Source organism: Ciconia boyciana, chromosome 13, assembly GCF_034638445.1.
Source record: "Ciconia boyciana chromosome 13, ASM3463844v1, whole genome shotgun sequence".
NCBI classification, from domain to species: Eukaryota; Metazoa; Chordata; class Aves; order Ciconiiformes; family Ciconiidae; genus Ciconia; species Ciconia boyciana.
The window spans coordinates 3,697,636-3,707,891 of NC_132946.1; the positions used below are offsets into that span (position 1 = coordinate 3,697,636).

General features: G+C 56.7%; 2 protein-coding genes across 4 annotated transcripts; one reads left to right on the forward strand and one right to left on the reverse strand.

The window, feature by feature from the left end:
- The first annotated feature begins 1,233 nt into the window (after window positions 1-1,233).
- Window positions 1,234-3,239, forward strand: RASD1 (ras related dexamethasone induced 1). Of its 2 annotated transcripts, none has more exons than XM_072878056.1 (2): window positions 1,234-1,647; window positions 2,002-2,390. In XM_072878056.1, the coding sequence occupies exons 1-2, from the start codon at window positions 1,362-1,364 to the stop codon at window positions 2,241-2,243; spliced, it is 528 nt and encodes a 175-aa protein (XP_072734157.1). In that variant the 5' UTR covers window positions 1,234-1,361; the 3' UTR covers window positions 2,244-2,390. The 2 variants fall into 2 exon arrangements, with proteins under 2 accessions (XP_072734157.1, XP_072734156.1); XM_072878055.1 differs by having other exon boundaries at window positions 1,242-1,647; window positions 1,931-3,239.
- A 959-nt stretch (window positions 3,240-4,198) lies between these two features.
- Window positions 4,199-9,859, reverse strand: MED9 (mediator complex subunit 9). Of its 2 annotated transcripts, XM_072878115.1 has the most exons (3): window positions 7,434-8,054; window positions 6,407-6,447; window positions 4,199-6,014 (listed from the first exon to the last, which is right to left on the reverse strand). In XM_072878115.1, exons 1-3 carry the CDS (start codon window positions 7,773-7,775, stop codon window positions 5,798-5,800), a joined length of 600 nt encoding a protein of 199 aa, XP_072734216.1. In that variant the 5' UTR covers window positions 7,776-8,054; the 3' UTR covers window positions 4,199-5,797. The 2 variants fall into 2 exon arrangements, with proteins under 2 accessions (XP_072734216.1, XP_072734217.1); XM_072878116.1 differs by lacking the exons at window positions 6,407-6,447; window positions 7,434-8,054 and adding an exon at window positions 9,667-9,859 and having other exon boundaries at window positions 4,209-6,014.
- Between the last annotated feature and the right edge of the window lie 397 nt (window positions 9,860-10,256).

A 10,256-nucleotide genomic window follows, 5' to 3' on the forward strand; every position in this document is an offset into this window, starting at 1 on the left:
GGCTGGGGCCGGGGTCGGGGTCGGGGCTGGGGTCGGGGCTGGGCTGGGATCGGGGCTGGGCTGGGCTGGGGCTGGAGCTGAGCTGGGCTGGGATCGGGGCTGGGCTGGGGCTGGGCTGGGCTGGGGCTGGGGCTGAGCTGGGCTGGGGTCGGGGCTGCGGTTAAGGGGACAGCAGCGATGCAAAGCCCTCCTTCAGGGGGGCACCGCGCAGCCTCCAGCCCGGGCTGCAGTGCCCGGTGGGACGGAGATTTCTCTCTGCTCCCGTCCCCTGCCCCGGGTACAGGAGCACCCACCGTACGGGGTCTTTCCTGCGGTCTTTCTGCGGGGCAGGTGCCCGCACACCCGCTTCTGCACCGAGAGCAAGTGTAAAACGGAGCAAAACCACGCTGGAGAGCGGGCCGGGACCCCCCGGCACCCTCCGCCCAGGGTCCCGGTCCCCGGGCAGCGCGGCTGGCCAAGGGGTCCCGCTCGGGGCGACCCCACTGCAGGGCGAGCGGAGCCCCGGGAGCCCCGAGCCGGCTGCAGGGCGCCGGGAGCCCGCACCGGGCTGCGAACGGGACGGATACAAAGCACCGGGTCCCTGGGCTGAGCTGCAAAGGGCTCGGCTTGCAAACGGGACCGGGAGCCCGCACCCGGCTGCCAACGGGGCTGGGCTACGCAGCACCGGGAGTGGGAACCGGGCTGCAGACGGGACCGGGCTGTGCAGCACCGGGAGTGGGAACGGCGCTGCAAACGGGACCGGGCTGTGCAGCACCGGGAGTGAGAACCGGGCTGCAAACGGGACCGGGCTGCGCATTACTGGGAGTGAGAACCGGGCTGCGCAGCACCGGGAGCCCGGTCGGGGCTGCAAAGGGTCCGGCTGGCAGAGCACCGGCAGTGCGACCCGGGCTGCAAACGGGACTAGGCTGCCAAGCACCGGGAGCCCCAACCGGGCTGCAAGCGGGACCGGGCTGTGCAGCACCGGGAGTGCGACCCAGGCTGCAAACGGGACCGGGCTGTGCAGCACCGGGAGCCCCAACCGGGCTGCAAGCGGGACCGGCCTGTGCAGCACCGGGAGTGCGACCCAGGCTGCAAACGGGACCGGGCTGTGCAGCACCGGGAGCCCGGCCGGGGCTGCGGCGGGGGAGCGGGCCGGGAGCGGAGCCCTGCGCTGACTCAGCCGCCGCCGCCCCGGGCCGTGACGCGCCGAGGGGCGGTCGCTGCCGCCTCCATATAACGCGGCGGCGGCGGCGGCGGCCGTGCAGAGCTGACAGCGGCCTTTCCTGCGAGGGGAGAGGGGCTGAGCAGCCGGGCAGACATCGCCTTCCTCCTTCTCCTCTTCCTCCTTCCTCTCGGTGCAAGCTGCCCCTTCGCCGGCTTCAATGAAACTGGCAGCGATGATCAAGAAGATGTGTCCCAGCGAGGCCGAGCTGAGCATCCCCGCCAAGAACTGCTACCGCATGGTCATCCTGGGCTCCTCCAAGGTGGGCAAGACGGCCATCGTCTCGCGCTTCCTCACCGGTCGCTTTGAGGAGCAATACACGCCCACCATCGAGGACTTCCACCGCAAGTTCTACAGCATCCGCGGCGAGGTCTACCAGCTCGACATCCTGGACACGTCGGGCAACCACCCCTTCCCAGCCATGCGCCGCCTCTCCATCCTCACAGGTACTTGGTTGGGGAGCACTAGGAGGAAGGGGGGGTTCCCTTGCCAGATTTCAGGCTTTCTTGCCCAGTTTGGGGTTGTTTCTCCAGTCCCGAGAGGAAGGAGGTGGGATTTTGTGTGTGCATGGAGCGGGCAACTTTGCTCCCCTCACCGGGTGGGATGGGAGGATGAGGGACCCAGGTGCTGCCTGGTCCTTCCCTCCCCGGTCTCTGTATGGCTTACGCAGCGGGTGTCTGTGTGTGTCCCCGTCCCTGCAGCCATCTCACGCTTCCTCTTTGTCCCCAGGAGACGTGTTCATCCTCGTGTTCAGCCTGGACAACCGGGACTCCTTTGAGGAGGTGCAGCGCCTGAAGCAGCAAATCCTGGAGACCAAGTCATGCCTGAAGAACAAAACCAAGGAGAACATAGAGGTGCCCCTGGTCATCTGTGGCAACAAAGGCGACCGGGACTTTTACCGGGAGGTGCAGCCCCGGGAGATCGAGCAGCTGGTGGGAGGGGACCCCAAAAAATGCGCCTACTTCGAGATCTCGGCCAAGAAGAACAGCAGCCTGGACCAGATGTTCCAAGCACTCTTCGCCATGGCCAAGCTGCCCAGTGAGATGAGCCCCGACCTGCACCGCAAGGTCTCGGTCCAGTACTGCGACATCCTGCATAAGAAGGCGCTGAAAGGCAAAAAGCTGCTGAAAGAAGGGGGCCGGGGCAGCACGGAGGAGGCATACGGCATCGTGGCCCCCTTTGCCCGGCGACCCAGCGTCCACAGCGACCTCATGTACATCCGGGAGAAAGCCATCGGTGGCGGGCACGGCAAGGAGAAGGACCGCTGTGTCATCAGCTAGGAGCCCCCCGCTCGCCCCGCGACGGGAAGGAAGGAAGGAAGGATGGGAGGGGGGAAAGATGCTCGTTTCTGAATTGACTTTGGGCAGGCAGGAGGGTGGGCAGGTGCCCACCCGGGCAGAGAGAGGGTCGCCTCTTCCCCAGCCTCCCTCCTCCCGAGGGATCGCTTTCATCAGCTCCCTCCCCTGGGGGTGCATTTTGGGAGCGAGGGATGCGAAGGGGGAGGCTTTGGAGGGCAGGAGGGGGGTGTCGCTGGGACCAGCCTCCTCTGGGCAGAGAGAGAGGGAAAGCGCGAGCTGCTGAGCAGCCAGGTGGGAGGATGAGCGTGGAGGGCACAGACCTTGGTTTTTCTTTCCCTCCCAAACCACCCAGCCTCGGGCACTGCCTTCAGCAGGGAGGGCAGAGGCCTGCCAGCACCTGCTTGGGGCTTTGGGGTTGGTTTTTTGTTGTTTTTTTTTATTTTTTTTTAACTTGAGAAGCTGTGCACGGACTCTGGCTCTGTGTTGTGTGTTCCTCTGTGTCTGCAAAACACGTGCAGAAGACACTCCCAAACTGTTGCAAAGACATTGCAGAGTTACAGCCCTGATGGACCAAAAAACTGACTCTTGTTTACATTTGTCTTGTCTGATTTGCAAGATTTGGGGAGGGTGGGGGGAGTGGGAAGGGTTTTTAAAATAAGAAAATAATAGGCACTTTATGTAGGTATTGGTTGTCATTGACACGAACAAAAAAATCTTCAAGTGTTTCTACTGTGGGTGAAACTTGATGTTTTATATTTTCTACAAATTAATAAAATCTTTTTAAAACGACACGTGTGGGTTTGCTTTTGCTTCCTCACCTGGCCCCGTAGCAAAACCAAATCCTGTTAAACTGAGACCTGAGCCCAGCTCCGAGGTGCTAAAAACAGCCTCTCAACTCAATCCCTTTATTACCCCATTTTCTCCGACTCCCAGTGCAAAGGTTTCCGTCTCTGCAAGCAGCCGATTTCTTGCCACACGGGGTAACGAGGGGCCACGCACAGAGCTAGTTACTCAAACGGGTCACTGAGCCAGGACTCTTTCCTCACTTCGCTAACGCCGAGTTACGATCCTGCCAACCCCATGACACGCCGGGCATCGGCATGTCATTCACTGCAGAAACCGAGCAAACTGACATCACTTCATTATAAAGCGCTGACTGTGTTTCGTGCTTTTTCTCCGATTAACTAAGCACACTTTAATGATGTCAACAGAGAGTGATTCATTTGCACCCCGTCTGGGATATTGTTTTTATTTTGCAATATGAGTAAAGGAAGTACTTTGCTGGAAAGGTCACCTTTCCATCTGATGGTTTTTAATCTCTTCCCAATAACAAGTCACAGTAACCATTGCTAGAAGTGAAAGGGAAAGGGGAAAGCTCTTCAAAGAACAGCTCTCCCTGGCTCCAGCTTCTCTCTCAGTTCATCTTCAGCCCCCGTTCCCCTCCCAGGCATCAGAACCAATCTATGTTTAACACATATTAATAGCAAAAAAATTCTATCAAAGCCACAAAACTAAGGTGGGTGAGTGAGACTGCAAACCAAACTGCTTCAGTTTCGTTTGAAACTTGGATTCAAGTTGACAGAGTTAACTTGTTCCTGTGCTAAGTGCCAGACACTTCTTTGGAAACACGTTTCTTCCAGCTCCGCATATGCCCTGATTTCACAGGAACAGCAACTGGCAAAAAAAGGGAAACCACTGTCCAGGCATGAGACACAAGAATTTATTGAGCTGAGACAGGCAATGGCTAGCAGAAAGGTAATTTCAGTAATAAAAAGAGCGTACATTGTGCTTTGTTTATCTTGGTGTTCTGCTTTACTCAGAGTTTACACACTGGCACCTTCCCAGAGAAAGTACTAGTAAAGCATTCCAGTGGGGACAGAGTAATCTCTAGGCTACAGGTGTGTCGCAACCATCCCAGCTCCCAACGAGCAGAATTACTTGCCTTTTGGTTTAGGAAAGGAAAAGCCTACCCAAACAGACCTCGCTTCTCTTCTTTGGAAGGCACGAGTGCTACCTGCCTTCGGATGCTGGTTCTCAACAGATACTGTATTTCACTAGCTGGTTTTTCACCCCTTCCACTACTGACCTGCACCATCTTTCAGCATAATTCAGAGAACCGTGGTATTCAAGGTCCCGTCACATCTTTGTTAGTCGGCGAGATGCAGCGCTGCTTACCAGGTTGTCATCTGCCACCGTAAGAGCTAACAGCAGGAGGACAGAGGGCAGGGAGCCCCAAGATCCATCTGAATGCGATACAACATTTGAGAACTTCCCATCAGCTGCTGGCAAATGTCCAAGCCACTCAAATGCTTGTGTTTGTGGGAAGCCCCTGGAGCACTTCGGATGTGGAACTAACCCGTCCTGTTGAGCCTGACTTCTGTCACATACGGAAAAACTAAAAGCTCTTGTCATTTATGCCCTTTGTTTTGATTCTGCTTGCCCTTCCCCTGTTTTAAGAGCAAGATGCCCAATGTACTGTCTACAAGCTGCACTCACCCAAGGAGATATACGCACCCAAAGCCTACCGAAATCCACTCCCCTGGCAGTCCCTGCTTTGCTCTCCCAAGTCACCCTGCTTCCAAAAAAGCGATGTGAAGACACAGGAGCTGGGCCCAGGCTACGCGTGTCCTCTGCGCTGCCAAAGTCCTGCCCCTGCTCAGCGCACGTTTACTCAGTGAATACACAAGAGAGGCAGTTTGGAATTTCTAAATCTTTACTCATCTCAGACACAACCATCACTTGATTAAAAAGAGAGAGAGAGAAATACAAAAGTAATTGAAAGCAATCATTCCTCTTTCGACACAGACTGGAAAGTGCCCCAGAGACCCTTTCCAGGAGCAGGGCCAAACAGCTCACGCTTCCCTCCTATGCTCCCTTTTGATGTCTGGCCACTTGTGTCAGTTCAGAAGTGAAAAAAATTGCAGAAAATGCCCTCTTTTTCTTGTTGAAGTTAACCAGCAGGTACTTTGACCCTTAGCGAAGAGAAAACATAATGTCTCCCGCTTGCTTGAATGTAAAAAAAAACCCCACCCCACCCCAAGAGAAAACAGAAGAGATGCATACATAAATGCACAGTCCTACAGCAGACCAAAGTGAACATACCGCTGTAATCATCACATGTGAGGCACACAGTGTTCTGGTGCAGTGTCACATGCCTGTGATCCACACAGACACAACTTCAGAGCAATGCGACCAAAAAAGCGTAAAAGAAAGAAAAGTAAACTTCTGCCACCTTTTTCTCTCCTGATCAGCCAGAAGAGGAGGTATCTCGGACCCGGAGAGCAGAGCTGCACCCTTCCTACTCCTTGGGGATTTCAAACATGCAAAGGCTCTTGTACTTCTGCAGCAGTTCATTTTTGGTCCGGACCTGCTCCCGCAGGTTCTGCAGCTGCTGCTGCTGCTGCTCTGGGCTCACGCCGATGCCGGGCATGGAGCTGATCAGCTTCCTCATCTCCTGGAACTTGTTCTTGAGCTCATTCAGCACCTGGTGAACATCCTGGCTGTCCTTGTCCATGCTGCAGAGGAGAAAAAATTGAGACACTGTTGAATTCAATTGGAAAGACCCCTTCAGCCCACAGGGGTGATTGTCATGTCCAGTACAACCAGTGCTTAAATGGGAATTCACTAGGAAACTTTTGGTCTTGATATCTAGCTACACGCACCTAATTAACCCATCCCAATAAAATGGACACAGATAGATATACAGACTGGGTAGCCTCTGGGGCAAACTGGTTTCCTGCTAATTTCCGGCACACAATCCAGTTACCTCAGGACCCATCAACCAGGTTAGGAGCCGGTCTGCAGCTTTAAAACATTATCATGGAGCAGGCTAACTTCTCCCTCTGTTTGAACTCCTGTATCTCTCTTTGGGAAGATAAGATTACATACGCGTGTTGTGTGTAGGCACCTGGAAAAAAAGATCTCAGTCTCATCCGTGACCTGTTGCTGCTGTAATACAAAAAATCAATGCAGTCAAACAGCTTGACAGCGGAAAACAGAAACTGTTCCCCAAAGTATCAGAGTATCCAATGGCAGAGAAAAGGGTACTTTGGAGCTTTAAAACAACTCTCTAGGGATGTATACCTAATAAAAGAGAAGCAATAGCTTTTTTTTTTTTTTTTAAGAGCAGCACAATTGGTCCTGCAGCCTGCTCTGTGCTTTTCAAGGATCAGTGTTGTCTGAGGCAGCGTCTGCCCTCAAACCCTCATTAGTATCTGCCTCAGCTTTGTTAGCACCAGCAAGAAGTTTTCCTGATTCCAGGCAAAAGCGAGTCCCCGCTTCCAGGGCGCCTGTTAATAACGAGAGTGGGATTCTAATGGTCTTTGAAATCTGGGAGCCTGTTCAATAGCCAGACCTAAAAATAAATCCGCTTGGCATGACCAGGGCAGAGAGGTGCTCGATTATAACTTTGAGGAATCGTGACATGGCTGAGAGCAAAACTTTTAACCAGATGGTCCCCGTTCATTTAAAAAGCCTGTTGGAACAAAATATTCATTACTCCCTTCTAAATAAAACTGCAGCTGGTACTATAATGTATCCCCATTATGCAGGCATTCACGGTCAGGTTGGCAGTGGAAAAGTACAGGCACACACACAACCCCATGGCACGTCTGGGGAAAGATGAGTTGACGCTGCCTTTAATCTATGATAGCTGCAGGCTGGCTTTGAGAGGGACATCCTCCCCACTCCAGGCCTCCCCAGTTCTTGTTTCCTTCCCCACAATTAGAGAACTGATGGCTGCCTGTTCGGCCGGTTGATCCAAAGGAATAATTATTTCAGGTTTGGGTTTTTTGTTTCCTGATGGGTGGTTTTCCTGCTGGATGAAGCCACTGACTCCCTCTTTGAGGGCATGGACAGACAGGGGTGAGGTGGTGTGGGAAGAGACTGCAGCTGCCTGCAGTAACACAGCATTCAACGCAACGTCCAGCCACAACCTGTGCTGATGGACCGCAAATAAGACCTCCCTTCAGGCGGTGTTCTTCATTACACCAGCACAACCCACCGTTGGCGGAGCCACACGCTGGGACACCGGCGGCAATACCATTTGACTGTACAAGGATGAAAATACCAGCAAGCCCCGCTTGGGAAAACTTTCTTGGGACCCAAACAACAGGAAAGAGCACGTGTCCTTGAATGTAAGCAAATTTACGCGACACATCCTCGCTCCCGAGCACAGAGTCACCTTGGAGATGTGTCTTCACAGCTGAGTCAGTGCCAAAACAGCAGGGCTGGGCTCTGCGACTAGCGGCTGTGTTAAAGGATAATACGTTGGCCATCTGTCAGGGACACGAGGCAACACATCCCACTGCTTGCCTCTGTGGTCCTACCCGTCTGCAGCACTGTTCAGCATACCTACGTCTGCTCAAGCCACCCAGGAAATGCCGTGTGCGAAGCCAAGTGAGGTAGCTGGGTAGCGGGATTGGGTGGCTCAGTGGGACAGGGCACAAGATATCCTAGGGACTGTCATCTGTGGGTCAGCATGACCTGCTCGGTGACATGTAGGAATCTGGGAGGTCTCGGCCCACGGCTACTGCCCACTTTGCTTATGTACGTGTATGCACCTGGCATTGGGCTTAGCCTCACTTCTGTGGTCTGGACAGATCAGGCAGAATCGAGGTTGGGGACAACTGTCCACCTCCAGCACAACGGGGAGACTGAGGGAAATCAGAGGGTTTGCGTTCTCACGCCCGTTCTGTATCTGGACTGGTGTATCGGGGTATTCAGTCCTTCCTTGCCACGGCTCTCAGGCTGCAGAGTCGTTAAGGGTGAACCTCTCTCGCCGTTCGGACGTCCTTGATGCAAGTGAAACAGCAGCAGGACACAAACCAGCCTCAGCTCCTAAATAAGCACACAGGGAAAGGGCAGCCAGGCCCACAACCAGTAACAAGGGAATTCACGCTTCCCATGCCTTCTGCCTCACCCCGCAGTGTGCCCAGGTGAGAGCACGGAGCTGGCCTGGACGGATGTTCGTGGCAGAGCCATGCCCCTACCGGGACCTCAGACAAGCATCTCTGAAGGGGTTATGCTGGGCCAGAAACACCCCAGTTCCCAGGTAAACCCCAGTACCTTTTACCCCTACAGTACTGATCTGGAACCGGGAAGAGAACAATTTAACCAGTACTGCTGCAGAAGTCGTCTTCCTTTTTACAATTCCCCAGAAATGGGCTGCATTCCTGCCCCAGCACTGCCTGTACTTTCTGAGGCTGTTATCAGCCAAACAGGACAGTAATCTGCAGCAATAACCCAGCGCACATACAACGCTCCTGCTCCTGCCTGTGAATGGTGGGGCAGTGTACCTGGGCCATCGGAGCACCTGCACTGCCCGGGTATCCCAAACACCACCCAGGTACCGGCGTGACTCAGAGCGGAAATGCACTTGGGGCTGGGCCAGCTCCCTCTGACACTATTCCCAGGAATTACTGTTGGGAGAAAAAGGGCAAAGGAGATGCTGGGAAGTTGGAGAGCATCACTAGAGCGGTGACCCCGTTGCCCTGCTCCCCATCCAGGGCACCCCGATGATGTTGGTGGTTGGAGAGCGTAATTAGAAGGAGGGTCCCATTGTTGTGCTCCCTATCCAGGGCACCTCAGGGATGCTGAGGGCTGGAGAACATCATTAGAGAGGGATCCCATTGCCCCACTCCCTGTCCAGGGCACCCCGAGGATGTTGGTGGTTGCAGAGCATCATTCCAGGGGGGACCCCCTTGCCCTGAGATGCTGAGGGTGGGAAAGCATTGTTAAAGGGGAGACCCCGTCGCCCTGCTCCCCATCCAGGGCACCCCGAGGATGTTGGTGGTTGGAGAGCATCATTCCAGGGGGGACCCCACTGCCCTGCTCCCCACCCAGGGCACCCTGGGGATGTTGGGGGCTGGAGAACACCATTAACGGGGGATCCCATTGCCCCGCTCCCCGTCCAGGGCACCCCGAGGATGCGGGGGCCGGGCGAGCATCATTTGAGGGGGGACCCCATAGCCCTGCTCCCCACCCGGGGCACCCCGAGGACGCCGGGGGTCAGACAGCATCAGTAGAGGGGGGCGGCTGGAGCAGGGACGAGGTCCCCGCGCCGGGCCCGGTGCAGAGCAGCTCCTGCCACGCGGTGCCCGCCGGGGAGGGGGGGCGGTCCGGGGGAAGGCCCGGTGCCGACGCCCCGGTGGCCGTGGCCGCCGTTACCATTTGATGATGTCGTGGACGAGCGGCAGGAAGGAGAACTCCTCCTGCGCGGGCGGCGGCGCCGGCGGCGGCGGCGGCTTCTGCTCGGCGGGCGGCTCGGGCGGCGGCGGCTCCTCGGCGGCGCGAGCGGCGGCTCCCCCCGAGGCCATGGCGGACCCCGGCCGGCGGCCGCGGCGCCGCGCAGTGACGGAGCGGGGCGGAGCTCGGCCGCGCCGCCCCGCCCCGCCCCGCCAGCGCGGGGCCTGGCCTGGGCCTTCCCCGAGCTTGGGCCGGGGTCCGCGCCGGGGCCTGGGGCTGGGCCTTCCCCCGAGCTTGGGCCGGGGCCTGGGCCTGGGCCGGAGTCAGATCTGGGCTTGGGCCTGCGCTGGGGCCTGGCCTGGGCCTTTCCCTCAGCTTTGGCCTGGGCTTGGGCATAGGCCTGGGCCTGGGCCTGGGCCTACACTGGGGCCTGGGCCTGGGCCTGCGCTGGGCCCAGCCCCTGGGCCTTCCCGTGAACTTGGGTCTGAGCTTGAGCTTGGCCTTGGGCCTGGGCCTGCTCTGGGGCCTGAGCCTGAGCCTGAGCCTGAGTCAGGTCTGGGTCTGGGTCTGAG